The sequence below is a fragment of the Hemiscyllium ocellatum genome, chromosome 28, assembly GCF_020745735.1.
Source record: "Hemiscyllium ocellatum isolate sHemOce1 chromosome 28, sHemOce1.pat.X.cur, whole genome shotgun sequence".
Classification (NCBI taxonomy): Eukaryota; Metazoa; Chordata; class Chondrichthyes; order Orectolobiformes; family Hemiscylliidae; genus Hemiscyllium; species Hemiscyllium ocellatum.
Window position 1 is genome coordinate 32,013,288 of NC_083428.1, and position 22,069 is coordinate 32,035,356.

At 41.5% G+C, this 22,069-nt stretch overlaps 1 protein-coding gene across 1 annotated transcript in view; it reads right to left on the reverse strand.

The window, feature by feature from the left end:
• Positions 1–556: 556 nt before the first annotated feature.
• LOC132828952 (calponin-2-like) overlaps positions 557–22,069 on the reverse strand; it is a 39,235-nt gene continuing 17,722 nt past the window's right edge. Inside the window, exons 2-7 of the mRNA XM_060846173.1 lie at positions 12,107–12,228; positions 7,308–7,374; positions 6,794–6,931; positions 5,794–5,910; positions 5,183–5,329; positions 557–2,714 (exon numbers count right to left, since the gene is read on the reverse strand). Of these exons, the coding sequence (XP_060702156.1) occupies positions 2,451–2,714; positions 5,183–5,329; positions 5,794–5,910; positions 6,794–6,931; positions 7,308–7,374; positions 12,107–12,228 (855 nt within the window). The 3' untranslated portion in view covers positions 557–2,450. The remainder of the gene's footprint in view (positions 2,715–5,182; positions 5,330–5,793; positions 5,911–6,793; positions 6,932–7,307; positions 7,375–12,106; positions 12,229–22,069) is intronic.

The window sequence follows — 22,069 nt, forward strand, 5'->3', positions numbered from 1 at the left end:
AGATACTTCGTAAATTAGATTTTGCAATGTTTTGTATTAAGCCCTAGGACTGTTTAATTACAAATGCAAACTTTTTTCTTTTTAAGTGGAATGAACATCACCAAACACACAGTCTTCCACATCCATCATCACACTTCTTTACAAATAACAAGGAGAAAATCACATTTCACTGTGAGCTTCACATCTATAAGCAATTACAACCAGTAATAGTAATGATTTTATATTTGCTGAACACAATTATCCAGAAATCGCCTTTCAGGAAAGAAATCCAATGTTCTCGACTAGTCTGGCCTAAGTGTGATTTCAGGCCCACATCAATGTCGTTGACTCTTAACTGCCCTCTTTACAATTAGGAATAAGTAATAAATGCTGCCGGAGTCAGTGATGCCCACATCCCACAACTGAAATACTTACTTGGAATAGTTGGTCATGAAAGGGACAGGCCAAGTTAAAAGCTGAATTACCACAACCTTTGCTGCAGATTCCTGACTACCCATCAGTAATGACACAGAAATTGCAAAAATGAAATATATACTGTCAAATAAAACGACACATGGAAAATTACAAAAACATTTAATTACTAAGAAAGTTACAAATAATCTGCATATACAGTACATGGAACACTTCACTACTGACAAGTGGTCCACAGGAGAGAGAGCTAGTAAAGTTTGAAGGCACAATACTTTCTAATGTAATAGCAGCTTAATCTTCCATTCAGCAGCTTACATGGAAAAATGGAGTAAAGAGAATCAAACATATTTCCTAGAGTTGAAGCCTTTACTTTGCAAATGAAACCAAACTTGATTATTCTCATGGTGTAATGAAATTATGCTGACATAACTCCTTGCCCCTGGATGTGGATATTATGGGGATATGGCAGTTATTCTCTCCAGCTCTAAGTCTCTCCAAGTTCAGAAGTAAACAAACAGTATTCCTGGAGCTGGTGTCTGAACACGGCCATTAGCACAACAGGTGCAACACAAATCCTCTCCTTACCCGGAGATTCCTTCTACAAACTTAATGGTCTTGCAGCCAGGATTTCAGTCACGTGTAACAATAGGTGTGTGACAATTTCATAATGTTGTCTGAACTGTAAGATTATCAGTTCAGTTTTGAAACTATGCTTCCAATGACTGTTTGGAGCAGTTTAGCTCTTGCTTATAGTAGCAACGGCCAGAGAGAGTGTTTGAAAAGAGGATTGCAGCTAGTTAAACTGAAGAGTACTGCAGAATAAGCAAATTACTGATGACAAAATAGAACTTCTCAATAGGCTCAACAAAATCAGAATCAAAGATTTCTAAGGAAGTTAATCAAAATCACGAGACAGACTTTTGGGGAAACGAAAACTCAAAAGTTTTAAGAATCCATCTTGCCCTGCATTGTAAAACCAAAGCTCTGTAGCTCATGGGCCCAAGCATTGTGCAAGACTTCGTTCTCAGGGTTTACTCTGTACACACAATCTCCACACTCCTAATCCTTTGGAATGTTTGATTTAAAAAAAGAATCCAGTTTGTTTTTAAAAGCAACAACAACAAAAAAAATGTAAACGCAATGGTTTTGGAATGTTATTTGATTTGGCAGAGTGGAAAAATTGAAAACAGGTGGCTGCATTTTCCCACCCAGCCTGCTCTCATGAATGACTAGTTTTTGAAAACATTGAAATTCTGGATCATTCCCACCTTCTTCAGGGAGGAAACGATGTATGTGTAAAAAAATTACAAAAGATACATACTATGTTAAACCATCAGTGGAAACCATAATGGTGAGGAGTGACATGTGCTGAGGTGGTTTGAAGAAACAATCTCTCAATATTATTTCAGCAGCATCATTCCTAAATATTAATTATTCAGTCACCTCATCAATGGTGCCAGCCCTCGACACCTCCCGTACCCACCCTCTACATCCCATCAAGTTAGAACCTGACCTCTCTGAAAACCTTTTTAAATTTCTTGTACAAGAAAAAAGAACCTTACAAAAAACATTTCCCTTTGCTCAATCACTACAGGATTTTTAAAAATGTCAAGTAGTAGAAATTGCTGGAAAAGCTCAGCAGGTCTAGCAACACCTGTGAAGAGAAATCAGAGTTAACATTTCAGGTCAAGTGACCCCCTCCCCTCAGAATTTAAAGCTGACCTGAAACATAAACGGATTTCTCTCCACAATACTGTCAGACTGGCTGAACGTTTCCAGCAATGTGTTTTTTTGTTTCTGATTTACATCATCCACAGTTCTTTCAGTTTTAATTATGTCAAGTAAAATGGTTTCAGTAAATAAAAGACACCATCAAATTTGGATCATATTCATTAAAAGTTTTTTAAAAAATCAGAAATGGAGAGATGTTTAAGAACAGTTTGAGAGATACAGGGGATTTTAACCACTTGCAAGTTAGTCACACATAGAAGCTGGACAATGAGTTGCCTTCTCCTTCCTTGCAATGTTGTAGCAGAGATTCAGTCGTATTGTGCAGGATAACCGGCAGGACTTTCTGGAAAGGGCTCTCCACTGCAATCGGAATTGCTTCCATTCAGTCCAGGCCCAGCATTTGGACAATACTTGGGATTGTAGATCTGGCGGCCCAGACCAAAGTTGGTGCCACTTTGGTTGGCTCCTTGATTGCTCCCCATTTGCAGTGATGCCGTACTGTTGTCGCATTGCTCCGTGCCGAGCTTCTTATCGTAAATGGGTCGCCGGGTACCTGGTGCAGTCATACCAGCCTGAATGACAGTGGAATTGTTCAAAAGGTTATTAGTCAAGAAAACTGGTTATAGCAGTATAACATGCAAAGTCTATCAAGAGACACGGAAACAGAAAACTGAAGATAGACTAAGTCATTTGACCCTTTGAGTCTGATCGGTCATTCAATATGACCAAGGTAGACAAGTAGGAGGCTGGGTGAACACAGCAAGCCAGGCAGCATCAGGAGGGAGAGAAGTCAATGTTTTAGATATAACCCTTCTTCAAGGCTGTGTTCTCCAGCCTCCTGTTTGTCTCCCTTGGATTCCAGCATCTGCAGTATTTTTCTCTCTATTCAATATGACCATGGCTGAACATCCAACTGAGTACCTTGTTCCCACTTTCTCCCCATAGTATTTAACCCTTTAACTCGAAGGGCGGTAAATATCCAAAATTAATTTTCAGCTTTTAACAGGAAAAAAAGGTGCTAAAATAAACCCCGCTTGGATATACAAAAAAATTCACAGCAATTGTTTCAACCCAAGGGTAAATTAAATCCTGGAACAGGATAGGGACTAAAAGCAAACAAACAATCTGCTTCCCTGAAATTATGGGGATCATGCAACAATGAGACATTCACAAGACAAAATGCCAGGAATCATGGAAACTATGGGGTGGATGCCCATTCTCAGTGGAAGTCTTCCAACAACACACCAATTCAATCTTGTCAAATAGTCAGCCATTTAAGACGGAGATGGAAGACAAATTTCTTTATTCCCTCAGCATTACGAATGGATTGGATTCCCTCATCCCAGAGGACAACGGGATGGTCAGTATATTAAAGACCAAGAAGGATGGGCACTTGTGGGCATTAAGGGCTTCAAAAACATGGGCATAGGCTGCAACATGGGATTTGATGCAAAAGATTAGCTCACAGCTGAGTGAATGGAGGAGTAGGTTAGAGAGTTCACATGTCTTACATCTACTCCTGTTTGTCACGCTCTTAAGAATTTGCTAAACATCACATTAGCCACCGTTACTACTTTCCTACGATCAACTATTCAACAAGCTGCATTCAGGGTCTTAAATTATCTGAACTACAGTTAATGCCACTATAACTCAAGAATGTCACCAATTACAAAAAAATAAATCAGGATATGCAGAAGGAGAAAAGGATTTGCATTTTCAGCACGTTTCACAACTCTGGGATGTCCCAGAAGAACTTTTCAGCCAACAATTGTTATTTTTGGCAAGTGTCACAGTTGCATTATATAATGTGTTCAGCAGCCACTTTCACACAGGAAAATTAACAAACGAAAGAGGGATCTGGTCAGGTCATCTGTTTTAGTGATGCTGATTTAAGGATAAAAGCTATCCAGAAAATGAGAGAAATTCTCATCCCTTCGTCAAATACTGATGATGCGTGTGTTTTATGTTTGAGGAGGAAGAATAGGGCTTCGGTCAGAAGTCTCATCTGAAAGCTGACATCTCAGTTCAGCATTCCCTCACTGCACCGCAGCGTCAGCCTAGGTACAGTGCACAAGGTCCTGAGGTGGAGCAACAACTTTCCGTCTCAAGTGGGAATGCAATACTGGCCTACACCTGACACTATGGAACTGATCTGTGCACATATTCACTGTTGAAGATTGGAATTGTGCTTTCCCAGTGTTGAGGTGATTACACTACTAGGGTGTTTAATGTAGGGCTAGGGAGGGTAATACTATTACTGCAACAGACACTTCTAGTTCCAGCCCTGAAACGGTTAATAACAGCCATGCGGGCTGAAGCTGGCAACTGCATGACTACCTGTCTGGAGCTTGCAATTGATATACATTTTGTTAATTAAATCATGGAGCCTGTAACTGCCAGCCAGTGTCAATTGTTCCATCGAAACTCATGATTGATAAAGGAACCTGTAACTGTCAGACAGTGTGAATTGCTCTATCGGAACTCAGTTGATAAAAGTACCTGTTAATTTACTTGCTGAAACCATTGATTAAATCACGGAAAACGAGTAGCCTGTCAGACACATAGTAATGAGAGTTGACTCTCTAAACAATGAAGTATTGATTACGGGATCGGAACCGCTGGCCCCAGGACGTCTGTGCCATTGTCAAGCACAGCAGGAGCTGGACAGGCACCTCGATGCGGCCAATGGAAAGACGGATCCCATCGCGCGCAGGTGAATGGACCAATGAGGAAGGCGGACAAGGAAAATCTGACCGGGGACTCCAGGCAGCGCGAAGTATAACTGTGCCAAGTCCGAACTGGGGGGGGGGGCGAGAGAACGCCTTCTCCAACGAATGCATGCTTGATAATTCGTTGTATCATTTCCCAGTTAAGATTCTGTGAATAAACGACAGTCTGCGCCAAACTAAAGATGCCGGTGTGGGTCTCTCCTTCCAAAAGAACACGCAAAGACGGGACCCCGTGGGTCTGCCATAACACCAGTTTCAATTGTCAAATTAACAACTGGCCTTAACAGTAGGAACAAGCAAATGGCACAAACCTGGCTTGCTCCCTTGTTGGTCCCCATCTGTAAACTAATAGTAGACTGGTCCATGGAAGCAGGGATTTGGGAGCGTGGATCATAAAGATGTCGCCTGGTACCATAGGCACTCATTCCCACCTGGCTGGCACATTTATTAGTTCCCATCTGAGCGGAAAGAGATGCAAAATAATAAATACAATGCCGAGATGTAGAAGAGATAGCTGACTAGAGGTAGAGACTATTTATAAAATCTTGCAACATTTGTCTTTTTAAAATTTTCTCCACCTTTCCTGAAGCCACTAGTTCTGGATGAATAGAGTTTCCTCCAGTTCCTCAGCCCCTGGCTTTTATCCACACACAACCCTTGGTGGCAGGTCTTCAAATACAAGAGCATCACAAGCAATGTCAAGCCTATCCTCATACAATGTTCCTGCGTTTGAAACTTACAGCATGGATTACTGAACAGCAACTGGGAGCAAGAGCATATCCTGAAATCCTCTGCTCTCAGTCCCCTGTGGTCACGCGATCATGTTGGGATTTACTAGTACAACCAGAGGACTTGCAGCTCGATATGGTTCAGATATTTATTGCCATCAAGAATTTGAGCTTAAAACATCAAATATGAATACCTGAAGTCCAATGACACATTGTCCAGCATTCAAGGTCTCCTGGTCAAAACTGCGCTGCTGCTTATCGGCATATTTGACACCAATATCAACTCCAGCGTTCACTCCCTTCGTTTTTGCCTAGGAATGACAGGGTATTGAATAGGTTGTAAAATCTCCAAGTACATATTTTAGCCATTTGGCCCATTCTACAGTTAACTAAGGCCCATATACTCACACAGCACAACTCTACCATTTTACCAGACAGATTGCCCTCTCATGACATAGTTGAATTTACATTGATATTTCTGACAGGTGCAATCACCATGGCAACTGAAAGATTATTCTATAACTGAATGAGGCCTTCATATCTCAGCTTCTGAACTCCAATATTTCAATTTCCAGGAATAATGTGAGACAAAAACTTCTATTAAAAATGTACCCCCCTAGTGTCTCGGGAGCATTAAGTTCCAACTTTGCTCTGCGTAAGTAAGTGAGCAATGAGGGACAAGATTGAGTATTCTGAAGTTCACACATCCAAAAATCAATATCTCATGTAGGGCAAGTGAACTCAACAAGTGTGAAACAGAACAGTACAGGCCCTTCAGCCCTCGATGTTGTGTAGACCATCACAAAAACTGAAAATGAAAACAATGTGGAAAGTGTGCAAGATAGACAAAAAAAAAACACCTTTTAGAACATCCTTCAATTTTTCATTTGTCAAGAACCTTACAATTAACTCTCAGTCAGTGACTATATAGACCAATGCTGTTAAATGTAAGGAAGGACAGGATGTGGAGGTATAGCAAAGGATAAGGACAGCGAGAGGGAGGAGCTGATTTAAAATTAACTATTTAAAAATAGGTGGACTAGCAACAAGAGCAATAAAGTCAATCTGCCAGATCTTCTGGACCACAGACTGCATGAATTAAGAATTGCAATGTATTAAAGCTGTGACATAACTGGAGAAATAGCAGGATAATCAACTTAAATCACTTTTATCTGATATTAGTCTGGGACTTACCATTCCTGCCAGGGCTAGCAGTGCTGTCTGTACCTGGGTCATGTTCCCATTCTCAAAAAGATCATTTGCCTCAAATGTGTCATGTGGCTTGATACCATAATTCTGCATTGCTTTGATGAAATTGGACAAATTCTCCAGCTGTTCAAAACAAGGATAGAATAATTCTCAACCTGAATGTATTCTATATGATTTGACCTCAGGTTTGTGTTTTAGGATGAGGTGGTTTCCTTTATAAAACCCCATTTAACATATTCCTTCCCTCAGCGATAGGACTCCCCTTAACCATCACCTCATTAGATGAAGGAGTGGAGTTTTTGCTTCAGAACTTATCCCCTTCACACCGAGATCTCTCTCGGTTCCTTGTTCAGATACTCATGTCCTCGCTGCAGCACTGACCGAACCAAAATTTTCTTCATTAAAACCTAAAGCAGCTGGAAATTTCCAACAAGTACGTTGTCAAAATCTTTGGATCACTTTCTCCAACTGTTACAAAGGTTCTGGTGTATTGTTTTACCTGATGCCAGTTTAAAGCTGACCGGTTGATTTTCTTCACAGAGTTGGGCATGAGTTTGTTCATCAGCCTAATTAGGTGGAAAGGGAAAAAAAAAATGGTTACAGAACATTTTAGTATGTCTTTGAAATGTAATGTAATCAGGGCCACTGATTTACAGTAACTGAATAGGACAAAGTCTATTTTATTCCATGGAATACCTTGGTTTGCAGATCTGTCAGCCTAGAGTCAGAAGATCATTAGATTAAGCGGAGGTTGGAGTACAAAATCTCGGCTGAAAATTAAGTGCATCACTGAGGGATGATAGGGCATTGTTGGTAGTGCCACCTTTTAGATGAGTTGTCAAAGTAATTGGCTACATCTACTGTCTCAACTGGATGTAAAACTTCACAGCACTAGTCAGCAGCATCCAATCAGTCTTCCTAACGTCCCTCCAGCAGGGTGGGGGCTTACCTGATCTGTGACTGAGTCATGCAATCTCTTTACCTAGAAAGACCAGGGAATCTCACTCATTCACTCCACAGTTAATCTAAAGCATTTTAGGAGATAGAGAAGGCCCACCACACAGGCCTTGGGCACAGAATCATGATTTATTGCACTACAGACAGTACAGAACCCATGCCCCACAGTACACTCACAGCCATCAATCCCAGGTTGCATGAAGCTGTGCTTTCATCACCATATTATGGGAGTTACTTGTGTAACACATACAACTAGACAGAACTGAGCTAAGACAGTGTGGTTCTGAAGGGGTTAATATTTATTTTTTAAAATAGGTTCACCTATTCTAATGGTTTACAGTGAGTGGGAGATGGCACAGTGCAGGGTGACACTGGGCACACAAGATGGCCACTGAACCATAAATTGGCCACTTGGCACACAAGATGGCCACCAGACCACAATATAGAGAGAGAGACAGCAGAGCAAACATAGATGCTGCTTGGGGCCACCAGAATGTCAGCACAATGCACTCATAGCCTAGTTGATTAGTTTAAGGCAGGTGGGGGAAGAGAGTACACGAGTAGCATATACTGCCTTCCAAAGTATCTGCGTCCAGCAAACACCTTTGATAGAAATGCTAACAGTCTGATACAGACTCAATACAGAGTGATAATAGCCAGGACTGCAGTAATCGCCCTTCTCAGGAAGAGTGATTAGTGCCCATTACTACAGCAATGGACTTCCACGCAGACATTGAAACGGACAACGTCTGCGCTGAAACTGACAATGACCACGCTGAAATCAACAAAGGTTGCGCTGGAACTGACAATGACTGCAGTGAAACTATTAACGATTCTGCAATAGACAAACCATGTTACAAAGACAATAATCTCATCACTGACCTACTATATTACAAAATGCATAAACGTATCTTCACATGTGCTCTGGATTGAGAGAAGAATTGCAGGTGACCACTGTGCTGTTGGTGTCTTTCTCCCTGGAGCTCTGGCATTTCCTTGTACAATAAACTCTATCATTGAACCCTAACTCTGACTCTGAGGCTGGTGATGTTCCCCACAACAACAGAGTCTGTGGATGGCTGATGTGAACAGAGGGGGAGGTGTTACAATTCAACTCAGTCCCTCCTCCCCGATCGGGATGGCGGGGGGTGAAATCATCCAGGTTCCCAGTGCTCGTTCTGATCACCTATCCTAGTCAGTATTCAGTTTAGACGAGGATCAAATACAATACTTTTATAATTGAAGATCTCTCTAATTCGATTCAGGCAAAATCACTTCCAATGAGCTAAGACAAGGGACCTAGTTCAGTTAAACAGTTGTAATGCTATTTTTGTTTGCTCCAACATAGAGGTGCCTGACTTCACTCACCTCTGCCTACAGTGGTATAACCGAAACCAGGAGCTCCTTCTGGGGCTTAAATCTTTCTCAACACTAGGATTTCCCCAGCCTTGTAGTTGACAAGGCCCTCAACCTGGTCTGACCAGTCTCCTGCACCTTGACCCTCACCTCCCGCTCTCACAAGGTCCCCCCCAGTCCTCACCTACCATCCGACCAGCATCCGCATCCAGAGGATCATTGGCCATTTCCACCACCAGACACAGTTCCTTCTCCTCCCTTGTCAGCCCTCCACAAGGAACCATTCCTTGTACTTCTTGGTAGAGGCACTGTAACACCAACACTACCTCCCTCAAGGTTCAACACATCAGAAGTGCAGACACATCAGGACGTTAACCAAAGGCTATTTCTTCTAATACAAAGCTACTCCATAAGGCATTTTCTGCAAACTTCTGCAGAATGTGAATCATGTAACCTTTGTCAAGTGAAACTCAAATCTTTAACAAATAAGATATTTTAGAATCATAGAACAGAATCACTGTGTAGAGTAGAGATCATTTGGCCCAATGAGCCTGCATTGACCTTCCAAAGAGCATCCCCTGCAGCCCCTGATGGTGCATTAATGCATGCAAACCAAAATGATGGACTGTATCTGTTAACTGTGAGGATCTCAATAAAATTGAAGTTAAGACAACTTAATACAGCTTTGACCAAGTGCAGGCAAAACTTGGCAATCTAACTCAGAAGCCACAACAGTGCTAGTGTGGGAGTACCTGGTGCACAAACCAAATGTTGGGGTTAGAACTAATTTGCAATATTGGTACTGTACAGAATGAGGTCCGCTTTGCATCCCATTCATGTGATGAGAACGTTGCTGGCTAGGCCAGCCTTTATTGCCCAGTTGCTAATGGTCCAGAGGGCAGTTTGAGAATCAGCCACATTGATGTGGTCTGGAGTCACATGTAGGACAGCCCAGGTAACAATAGCATTCTCCTTCCCTAAAAGGACATGAATGAATCAGGTGGGCTTTTCCTACAATCAACAATGGATTTGTGGTCATAGTCAGATTCTTAATTCCAGATTTTTAAAAATATTGAATTCAAATTCCACCATCTGCCATGGGGAATTGAACTAGTTCCCCAGGACATTACTCTGGATTAATACTCTAGTGATAATATCACTAGACTAGAACTTACACATGACATGGGAGTGCAAGGGGCTGGTAGTGTCCTAAATGGGAAAATGTTTGAAATCCAGTCCTCATCTGTTGATCAATAATTTAAAAAAAAATTGATATATAGAGATGTTTTTGTTAACTTCAGCTTGTTCTATTTGCCTCAGAGCAGCCCTTCAGCCCTCAACGTTGCGCCAACCTGTAATCTAAGCCCATCACCCTACACTACCCCATCATCATCCATTGCCTGTTTAAATGCCCCTAATGTGGCTGAGTTAACTAAATTGGCAGGCAGGCATTCCATGCCTTACCACTCAGAGTAAAGAACCTGCCTCTGACATCTGTCTTAAATCTATCACCCCTCAATTTGGTTATGCCTCCTCATACAAGCAGACGTCATCATCCTAGGAAAAGGACTCTCTGTCCACTATCGAATCCTCTGATCATCTTGTATGTCTCTATCAAATCCCCTCTTAGCCTTCTTCTCTCCAATGAGAACAGACCCAAGCCCCTCAGTCTTTCCTCATAAGACCTTCCCTCCAGATCAGGCAACATTCTCGTAAATCTCTGCATCTTTTCCAAAGATTCCACATCCTTCCTGTAATGGGAGCGACCAGAACTGCACACAATATTTCAAGTGAGGCAGCACTAGTGTTTTGTACAGTGGCAGAATGACATCACGGCTCCAGAACTCAATCCCTCTACCAATGAAACATAACACACTGTATGCCCTCTTAACAGCATTATCAACCTGGGTGGCAACCTTCAGGGATCTATGCACACGGCCACCAAGATCCCTCTGCACATCCACACTACCAAGAATGTTTCCATTGACCCAGTATTCTGTCTTCCTGTTAGTCTTCCCAAAGTGAATCACCTCACATTTATCTGCATTGAACTCCATTTGCTACCTTTCAGCCCAATTCTGCAGTTTATCCAAGTCTCCCTGCATCGTTCTTCCACACTGCCCACCACTCTACCAACTTTAGTTTCATCTGCAAACTTATTAACCCATGCATCTATGCCTGTGTCCATGTAGTTTATATATAAAAAAAAAAGAGGACAAACTGCAAAGGTCCCAAACCACATCCCATGGCACACTACTAGTAACCAGACCCTAGGCTGAATATTGCCCATTAACTGCCATTCATTGCCTTTTTACAGAAAGCCAACTTCTAATCCAAACTGCTAAATCACCTTCAAATCAGAAATCTTCATCTTAAATCTTCATCTTCAAATGCCTTCGCATTTTCTCCAACAGCCTACCATGTGGAACCTTAAAGGCTTTACTGAATCCCACGTACACCAGGCCAATTGCTCTACCCTCATCCACATGCTTGATCACCTTCTCAAAAAAAAAGGTCAATGAGGTTTGTTTCCCGTTCCAGAACAGGAAATGACATCACCACAGGAAATGTCACTTTCAGAAATGATATCGTCAACCCAAAGAAACCCACACATATAAATAGAAAGCAGGAATTAGCAACAGCTTCGCCCGGAGGTCGACTGAAGATGTTACCTAGCAGGGTGATGAAATGTCCTGAAAATGAACTTTCCAGCTCAGCGTCTATTTGCTGACCTTTTGCCCACGTTCTTAACCTGTCAACATCTTTCTGTAAACTGTTTGTAGTCTTCTCACAACTTACCTTCCCACCTACTTACAAGTGACAACTCATGACCAAAAGTTCAGCTTACCTCAACCACTAGACCAATTACAGTGCTGCAATTCACCTTAATTACCATTGCCTCAGGACTAATGAGAAAACAAATAAATATTTTGACAGTTGCCAACTTACTGACAAATCAAAGTAGGGGGAGGGCATAGTACTCACTCGCAAAGGATTACTCCGTCCTTCAGGCCTTTCTGAAAGTTGTCCCCAATCTGCCTCCCGGTCATCCCCTCGATCCAGAGTCGCAGATCATCCTCCTTCTGAAGATCATATTTCTGAGCAATCTGCAGTAAGAGAGGACACTGAACAATCAGATGGACTTCTTTGTAACAAAATTACACAGTTGTTCTTTTAATGTGTTGTTACCTGTGGAAAGCAACAAATAAACTAAACATTCTCTTCACGATGTGAACTTTTACACAAAACACTGACCAAAAGGGAACTCAAAAGTTCATAGCATCTCAGGAAGAACCTAAATCAGCAGTTAAACAAAAAAAAAGTGAGCATTATTACGTGGTGGAGCATCAGAGAGATGCCTTTGATTTGTTTGGATAGCATCAAACTGCAATAGTTGTTTGTTTCCTTGATATGTTGCTGTACAGAATCAAACTGTATGTGACTAAGATTTTTTTAATAAATAAAGTAGATTTTTGAAATTAAAAAATCCCTAACCCACTGCAGTTTAGTAAATACTTAGAGCATCAGAAACATCGGAGTGTGGTGCAATTGGGGGACCTGCGCTGAGATGGTATTGTGATGAGCTTTTAATCTCTTCATGAATATTGAATATAACAGGGGATCATTTTATCTCCACTCTGTAAACGGCTTGAACAATACATAAAACATTCACTGTTAGCCTAGAACAATATGCAAGCTACAATACTCAGCCATGAAACTTCTGTTTCACAAGAGACTTTCTTCAATCTCCCTGATATTACATACCTGTTGGAAATATAAATTAAAATATGTACATCATTCCAACCTTACGTTGATGATAAATTCTGCTCCTTATTAAAACGAGGTAAAAGGGTACATCTAAAAACACTTGCAATAGCACTACAGTGAAAAGTTTCCTAATTATTCAGGCAAACTAATGAATTTTAATTCTGGAAAAGAAACCTCTCAATTTTAACCACTCAATGACTGCTGCTTGTACTGCTGCGCAAACATTCAAAATAGCGAAAAGCATTTGGAAAGTGTATTTTTATATGGTCAGATATAATACTGAAACCCAAATACACACTGACTTAATTTGTTAATCTGGTTTCCTGCAAATACTTTAACTCTACAGTATTTCAAGTCCCACCTGCTCCAGAGGTGTATAACATCTCTGAACAGGTTAATTAGGAAAATAGCTCAATTCTACAATATTGCAAGCTATGTCAGTTGTTTGGGGATTGAAGTGAAGAAATTCAGCCAGTGTTCTCCTCAATCTTAGAACAAACAAACGTGGAGATAAATGGTTTCCATTTAATAAAAGCATACAAGTACTTCATAAGTCAGTTTGAATTAAAATATCCTGGATAATTGCACCACTTGCTTTGAGTTCACCTGAACAAGTCCTGGACATTTCTGATTCCTGAAGAAAGGCTCCTGCCCGAAATGTCAACTTTTCCACTCCTCAGATGCTGCCTGACCTGCTGTGCCTTTCCAGTACCACTAATCTTGATTCTGATCTCCAGCATCTGCAGTCTTCACTTTCACCTAGGACTTGGACATCAGCTGAATGCCCCACTGTAAATGGCACCTTGGACTCTACAGCACTCCTTCACTTCTCCTGTCAAGTATCAAACTAGGTTCTGTGCTCAAGACCTGATTTGAGCTTCAAATCAACAAACTTTCAGCTCCAAGACATGACTGGCACCAGTAAGGTATTTACAACATACACATTCCTGATGAAGGGCTAATGCCCGAAACGTCGAATTTCCTGTTCCTTGGATGCTGCCTGACCTGCTGCGCTTTTCCAGCAACACATTTTCAACATACAAATTACCAATGCATGTACAAAGTGAGCAATTAATAAATCTTAAGTAAGGTTTTTGCTGAAAAGGAAAGAGGTGTTGAAATGGATTCTCTAACCCTCTTCCTGTAGTTCAAAGGAAGACCTTGCCTGTTATGGAATGGCGTCATGTAAAAGCTGAAAATCCCCATATTTCGTCCCCAGTTGTGCTGGTTGGCCACAACAGCAAAGTCAGCAATGGGATACCACATGTCTCCACAGACCATGTGGAGATGCTGTTTGTGTAAAATTTGGGAGCTTAACAGGACATCAGCAGCTGGGGGTGGGTCTACATAAATTAAAAAGGCACGCAATTTCAACCTTCACGTACAGGCACAGCACCACAAATTTAGCATCCTCAGGATTATGGCCCTGCCACATTTGAACATTTCCAGATTTCAGGTCAGGTGTTTTGGACCATGGCTAATTCAAGTCAAGCCATGTTGTGAAGTCAAGGGTCACAGAGCACAAAAGGTCAAAGCTGGTAACTATTTTGGAATCAGACTGTGCCAATGCAATGTCTGGCTAAATTACTCAGATAAATACTTCATCATTTGATTTTAGTTTAAATAAAATCAAATGTTAGTCTGTGAGTAGCCATATTTGATGCACTCACCTTGCATCACTAAATTTAAGATCACTAAAATGTAAAAAATGCAAAATCCACTGATTTGCAGTTTTCTCTTTTCTACATAGAGCTGCATTTCTGACTAAACCTTCAAAGAGGATGTCATGCACTAAGTTGAAACCAATTTTTCAGGAACTGAGACACAATCTGGTACAACATATTCAACAAGATCATGAAAAATACGAAAAGTTCCTTTCTCAGAATAACTTGATTAAACAATCTCAGACAATGATGGAGTTCCCAGCTGGTTGGGATGGTTAGTGACATGTAGAAAACCAACAATGCCCCAAGGCATTAGGAAGTTCCCAATGGCTTAATGTTGGGTTCTCCAAAGAGTGGCTTGTAGGCCAAAGGCAACCCTTCCACCCAAACTTTGGTGCAGTCTTCCTTTTCATACAATTGGATATATACATCAAGTAAAAGGACATGAATTTAAACTTGATAGAAGCCTACCATCAGACTCCATAGTGAGCATTTAGATGGCCATCCTGTCTTCCTGGATAAATACACAAGTCATTTTTTTTAATTCTCTTTCATGGAATATGGGTTTCACTGCCAAAGCCAGCATTTATTACCCATCCCTACTGTCCCTAAATGGAGTGGTTTGCTAGGCTACATATCAGGAGGGCGGAAGTCATAGTGAAAATGGACTGTCAACGTTTTCATCGTTGATCTTTGATGTACTAAAAAGTGAACTTTTTAAAAATAGAGAATACTGCTGACTTCAAGTAACTACTGTGATCAGCAGACAAGTTAAGGGAAACCACATGGAATGGATGAAACCATCTGCATCACAGTTAGCATTTTAAAATCAAGCAGCACTGAAACTCTGGCAGCAAGAGATTGGCAGTGAGTATTTTACTTACTCTTCCATGATAGCTCCACATATTATGAGATTAAAGGTTGTCTATCCAGCTTGAAATGGAACAGACACCAAAACCTACAAGCGAACTTTATATCAATAGTAGCCTTTGGGCAGGAAGACAGAAAACAAGATGGACTGATAATATCAAAGATACCGCAAGCTCATTTTCCTTCTCAAGCTCAAACTTGTTCACGAAAAGCAACTTTAAACAAAAACTCAGAGCATCTGGACATCTGCAGCTTTACCATCATGGAGGTGACAAGACAGCAGCTAGTCAGTTGGACTTAGACAGCTCAAAGCAATCTACAACCCTTAAATTGCAAATGCCCGTCTGTATTAGATACCCCAACCCCTTCTTTGTCAGCTCATTACCTGGGTCTCTGCACGTGTTCGTGTTCAGTGTTGCATTTTCTTATTTTTCCTTGGGTTTAATAGGTAATAAAACACCAATCTTTTTCATTTGAGCGCTTTGGATTTGGCTTTCCCTCATTTTTTAAACCTGTAAACTAAGTTTAATTGCAGTTGTGTGATAAAAGAAGTTTTTTTTTTTAATTGTTTCAACTGACAGAAAGAGACACTAAATAAGTGCAAATCAGTCCTTCTCACCTGGTCATAACTGTGCTTCTGGATTCCTGGTCCAGTGACAACCCTATCTTCCATAGTATGGGACTAAATTAGATCAGGGAATTCCAGCTTTGAGCCTTGTTGAGGCAGAGAGTTACCTGGAGTAAGAAGTGAGGTCTGCAGATGCTGGAGATCAGAGCTGAAAACGTGTTGCTGGTTAAAAGCACAGCAGGTCAGGCAGCATCCAAGGAACAGGAAATTTGACGTTTCGGGCCAGAGCCCTTCCTGATGAAGGGCTCTGGCCCAAAACGTCGAATTTCCTGTTCCTTGGATGCTGCCTGACCTGCTGTGCTTTAACCAGCAACACATTTTCAGCAGAGAGTTACCTGCCTGCATAGCGGGGAGAAGGTGACCTTGATATTCTGGGGTTAGCCACAATTGCCACTTGTCCTGTTAGGATGTACAATTTCATAATGAACAAGAGCAAAGTTAGGCTCAGCTGAGATTACCCACACCAACATTAATCAGCTTGCCAATTGAAGGTCTCAGTTTAAGCGTAGACCCTCCAAAGAGTAACCCACCCAGACCCATTTCCCTCTGACTAATGCAATTCATCCGACCTGCAATCTTTGGACTGTGGGAGGAAACCGGAGCACCCAGAGGAAACCCACGCAGACATGGGGAGAACATGCAAACTCCACACAGATAATCACCTGAGGCTGGAATCGAATCTGGGACACTGGTGCTGTGAGGCAGCAGTACTACCACTGTGCGGGCCAGAAGATCTGGGTTCAAGTTCTTCTTGCTCCAGACATGTCATAACATGTTTGAACAGACTGTGTGAATATACCTACAGGTATACAATGATCTCTAGGTCACATGGGAAGTTGCTTCAAACCCATGGAACCGCAATTCTTCAGAAGTCATTATCAACAAGGGAAAGAAAGGGATGCGTTTGTAGTTGATTTAGTGATGATTTTCATATTCGAGTTCAGAATACAGCATCAGGACTTGAAGCTTTCTCATTATCAGAATTATATCAATCAGCTCTTTTTCTGGAATTGTAGTTCTCTTCCTCCTGACCACCACTCTAAAGTTAATCAGTTGCCAAAATTCAGTCTAGCTGATGAAAGAACATTCAGTAGCTGTCAACAAGAGAAAATTACTGAGATTAACATGGAAAGTTTTAAATTTTAGCAGGAATGGTTCTGGAAAATTCTTTGAATTAAGCGTTAAATGTAATACCGGTACACAATCCTTTATCTTTTACCAGGGAGCCAGTTGTTTTTCAGAATTTTTTTGGATTTCTGAATAAGTGGCATCTCAGAGTGTTAAATAAAGAATCTTAGTGAACAGCAGACCCACATGTGACTATCACGAGCACCGAGACACAACTAACGCCTCCCGGGTGCTGGGCCATCCCGCCACGCCACATCTGAGTGACGTGAGTCAAGTGCTTGTGGAGTTGGGTCACCTGCTTGCATGCCAAATAATCTTGTTATACAGAAAAAAATTTCATGAAAAAGCTTCAGATTGAGCTTTTTGGATTTCAGAATGTTGGATAAAGGATTGTGTACCTGTAATGGCCTGCTATGTTAAAATGTGGCAATCTTTGAGCTGATTAGATCAGACAGACATTGTGGTCACTACACCATCCAGTTCTGTTTTGTTGCAAAAACTGACGAACTGTCCAGGAACTCAGATTTTGCAATCAGCGTTCCTAATTTGCAATGCTCACCAATTATACTTAAGTGTCGTGAACACTGACTTTCTCAAGATGGTTATGTCTCTTATTAACTCAAGGTACAACAAAACATTCTGAAAAGGATGGTTAAACCATGATAGCCATCTCTGCTTGAGACATGCCCATGCAATCTTGTTGCCATGGAGGATGGGGAAGTGGGAAGAATGGGAACAGCAGAGTCAGGACTTTAGGAGATTTGAAAAAAAATAAGGAGTCTAACCAAAGACGTGAGCTGCTGGAGAGCTGACAGTGAATTTTTATCTGTTCTTCAAATGCCACATATCTTCCAAATTTGCAACACACAATGAAAAAGGGCTGGAAGACAGATCTTGATTGCATTAATTATTTCATGTAAAAGTACCTTTCCTTGAATTTGGTTGATTAGTTGACCTTTAATTGATGTTTAATTTGATGTTTCAATTAAAAATGTCTGGTCTTTCCATTCTTTCAGTCATTTCAGGAAAATTAATCTCTTTAAAATTCATTTTTCTCCAAGTAGATTGTAACAGTAGCTCTCTATGCCCTTTTCTGCACTCAGTACATCCATCAAAACTCCACACTCAGGAATTCTTCAATCGCTGTACTCCCATCAGTTCATCCACACTGCAGTTCCCCAGATGTGGAAACTAACTTGTAGCAAGAGACTTTGTCTGTCTCTATGGGTGCTGAAGAGCACTGCAGCACTTCTGTCTACTACCTTTCAAAAAGGTACCCTACAAACATCAAAGCACTATTTCCACAGGATCTTCCAATGTACCACTTTAATTTCTCATCCTTCTAAGTAATATGGGAATCCCATCTTTCCAAGTACCTCCCAAATCCTTCATCGCCATTACCTGGAAGGACAAGAATAGTAAGTACACGACAACCCCACCATCTCCAAGTTCCATCCAAGTCAGATACTTGGACTTCAAATTGCAGTTCCTTCTGGTCATTAGGCTGCAACTCTGAACACATACACTCATATGGCGCAGAGCAAGGACCTTCACTGCAGACTGCCTGTTTAAAATCAACTAGAGATGAACAATAAATGCTGTTGAAAGTTAACTGTGAGAGTGAGGAGGTGATATTGCTGGGACAAAGTAGTAAAACAAAACATGCTCTTTACACAAACCGACATGAAATTCCAATTTCCTTCACCCCGGCCCCATTTATTTTGGCTATTGAAGAAGTTACTGTGCTGGTGACCAACTTCAGAACTTCAACTCATCATTTTTTGCCTGAGTCCCTGCAATGTTTAAGAACATTGTTTGGAACAGTATGACATGGTCAAGTGACCTAAATAAACATACTGCAATTGCCCAGGACAATGGTACTTCTTCAAAAGCCCCAGTAAAAGGTGAGCACTGGGCCTCAAGCATAAGCCAGTTTCTATAAAGGGAACTGTAAAAGTTACAGGAAGGGAGTGAAAGGTGAGCAAATTCCAGCTATTACTTTCAGAAGACATTTGGACAAAGGCAAACTTGGCAAAAACTTAAAGTATGTGCATCACAAAACAACTTCGAAGACTTGAAAGAGTTAGAGAACAGATGAAAGCTTGAAATAAACAAATATTTAAGAATCTGAATTAGCACTTAAAATGATAGGGCATAGTATGCTACAGATCAAATGCAGGCAAATGGGATGAGTAGAGTTTGATGTTTGTTGATCAGCAAAGAGCCTGTTTCTTTGTTGTTTGAATTTTGCACCACTCCCAAATAAAGCCCTCCGTCACTTTGGAACTTCCATCCACACTGAATATCATCAGTATCAAAATCACAACAGACAAAGCATTGAAGCACCCAGTCCCACCTTAGCAGTGACTATCTGATGTAGCTCATTATTCCCTCCAGCTACACGTCCAAAATAGCTCCCAATGAAAGCATAATGCCTCCCTCCTCTACACTTCTCTTCAGCTCTGAAGAGTTATCTAGCTTTGAAACATTAGCTTGCTCTCTCATCATAGATGCTGTCTGACTCACTGTGATCTCCAGCATTTTTTGCTTTCAGTATATCCCAGCATCTATAGTTAGCGAGTTTTGAGAAGATTTGTAGCTCAGATTGAGGTTCTGGATGTAGGTTAGCTCGCTGAGCAGGAAGGTTCATTTCCAGACTGTCAGCCTGCTAGGTGACAGCTTCAGTGGGCCTCCGGGAGAAGCACTGTTGACATTCCTGCTTTCTATATTTGGGTTTCTTTGGGTTGGTGATGTCATTTCCTATGGCAGTGTCATTTCCAGTTCTTTTTCTCAGTGAGTGGTAAATAGGATCCAAGTCAAATGTGTTTGTTGATAGAGTTCCTGTTGGAATGCCATGCTTTTAGGAATTCTCATGCGTGTCTCTGTTTGGCTTGTCCTAGGATGGATGTGTTGTCCCAGTTGAAGTGGTGTCCCTCCTCATCAGTATGTGACGATAGTGAGACAGGGTGATGTCTTTTTGTGGATAGTTGGTGTTCATGTATCCTGGTGGTGAGTTCTTTACCTGTTTGTCCAATGTAGTGCTTGCTACGGTCCTTGTAGGTTATTTCATAAATGATGTCAGTATTACTTGCTGTCTGTATATGGTCTTTCAAGTTCATTAGCTGCTGTTTTAGTGTGTTGCTGGGTGTGTGGCCCACAAACCAACCAATACGCTAGAAAAGCAGCTAATGAACTTGAAAGACCCTATACAGACAGCAAGCAATACTAACATCATTTATGAAATACCGTGAAAGGACTGTAGCAAACATTACATTGGACAAACTGGCAGAAAACTAGCCACCAGAATACGTGAACATCAATTAGCCACAAAACGACATGACCCTCTCTCACTAGTATCCTCACATACAGCTGAGGAAGGACACCACTTCAACTGGGACAACACATCCATCCTAGGACAAACCTGAGAAAAAGACCAGGAAATGACTTCACCACAGAAAATGACATCACCAACCCATAGAAACCCAAACATATAAATAGAAAACAGGAATCAGCAACAGTGCATTGCCCAGAGGCCCACTGAAGATGTTATCTAGTAGGGTGACAAAACGTCTGGAAATGAACCTTCCAGTTCAGCGAGCAAACCTACATCCAGAGCATCTTAGCTCCTTGGGGGCTGATGTTGCAATTTCTGAGCCATGTACTATGGTAAGATATTGCCCATGGATACCAACAGAAGACTGATAGCAGATCTCCATTGTCCAACTCCTCTCCCTGCTCTATACCATGCCCTGTAGATATATTCACGCAGTCTGTTCAAACATGTTATGACATGTCTGGTGCAGGAAGAACTTGAACCCAGGTCTTCTAGCCTGCACGGTGGCAGAGTGGTTAGCACCGCTGTCACACAGCACCAATGTCCCAGGTTCAATTCCAGCCTCGGGCAACTGTCTGTATGGAGTTTGCACGTTCTCCCCGTGTCTGCGTGGGTTTCCTCCAGGTGCTCCCGTTTCCTCCCACAATCCAAAGATGTGCAGGTCAGGTGACCTGGCCATGCTAAATTGCCCGTAGCGTTAGGTGCATTAGTCAGAGGAAAATGGGTCTGGGTGGGTTACTCTTTGGAGAGTCAGTGTGAACTGGTTGGGCCAAAGGGAATATAATTTTTTTTCAAAAAAAGACAAAGACGGGGGGGAGCACAAAAAGACACAGTCAGCTGTTGGACAAATCTGGAGAAAGTTGTAGGACTGAGGTTATAGAGGTTGAAAGGTGTGAGGCAGTGAAACGACAAGATTAATTTAAATTTGAAATGTTGGGAGTCCTGAAACCAATGCACAACAGCAGAGATGATGGCGAAGTGAAATTTAGGATTGTGTAGAATTTGGACAGCAAAGCCCCAGGTACGCTCAGGTTTAAACGGATAAAAGGCATTACAGCAGTTGGGTCTGAACGTGTCAAAAATAAGGTGAGAAGTTAGGGGCCAGCTGAAGTTGTGGCAGAAAGGTGATAGGAAGGCAGTAGTTGAAGACGGCAGTGCTTATGGTATGATAATTTAGGCTCAGAAAGAAATAAAGCACTAATAGAAATAATTGGGGAAATTGAAAGGTCACATTTCCAGATCAAGAGCATGTTGTTTCGGTCACTCTAATGATATCAAAATCTTAAACTGCTTTGGTTTCTGTATGCAACCACAATTATTGAGGGGTCAAATTAAAAGAAATGAATCTGACAATCAGAACATTATAGCCATCTACTCAGCTGAGGTATGGATTCAGATTTAGGTTCTGACTAGCGATCAGCCATTGCTCGGTTTTCTCCTGCAAGAATTCAGGCTCTGATACAAATTCCACTGCTCCTCCCACAGGGCCCATTTCCAGTCGGCATCCTTCATGTTAGTGAGATAGCAAGAAAGTGAGTGTCAACACGATGGATAAA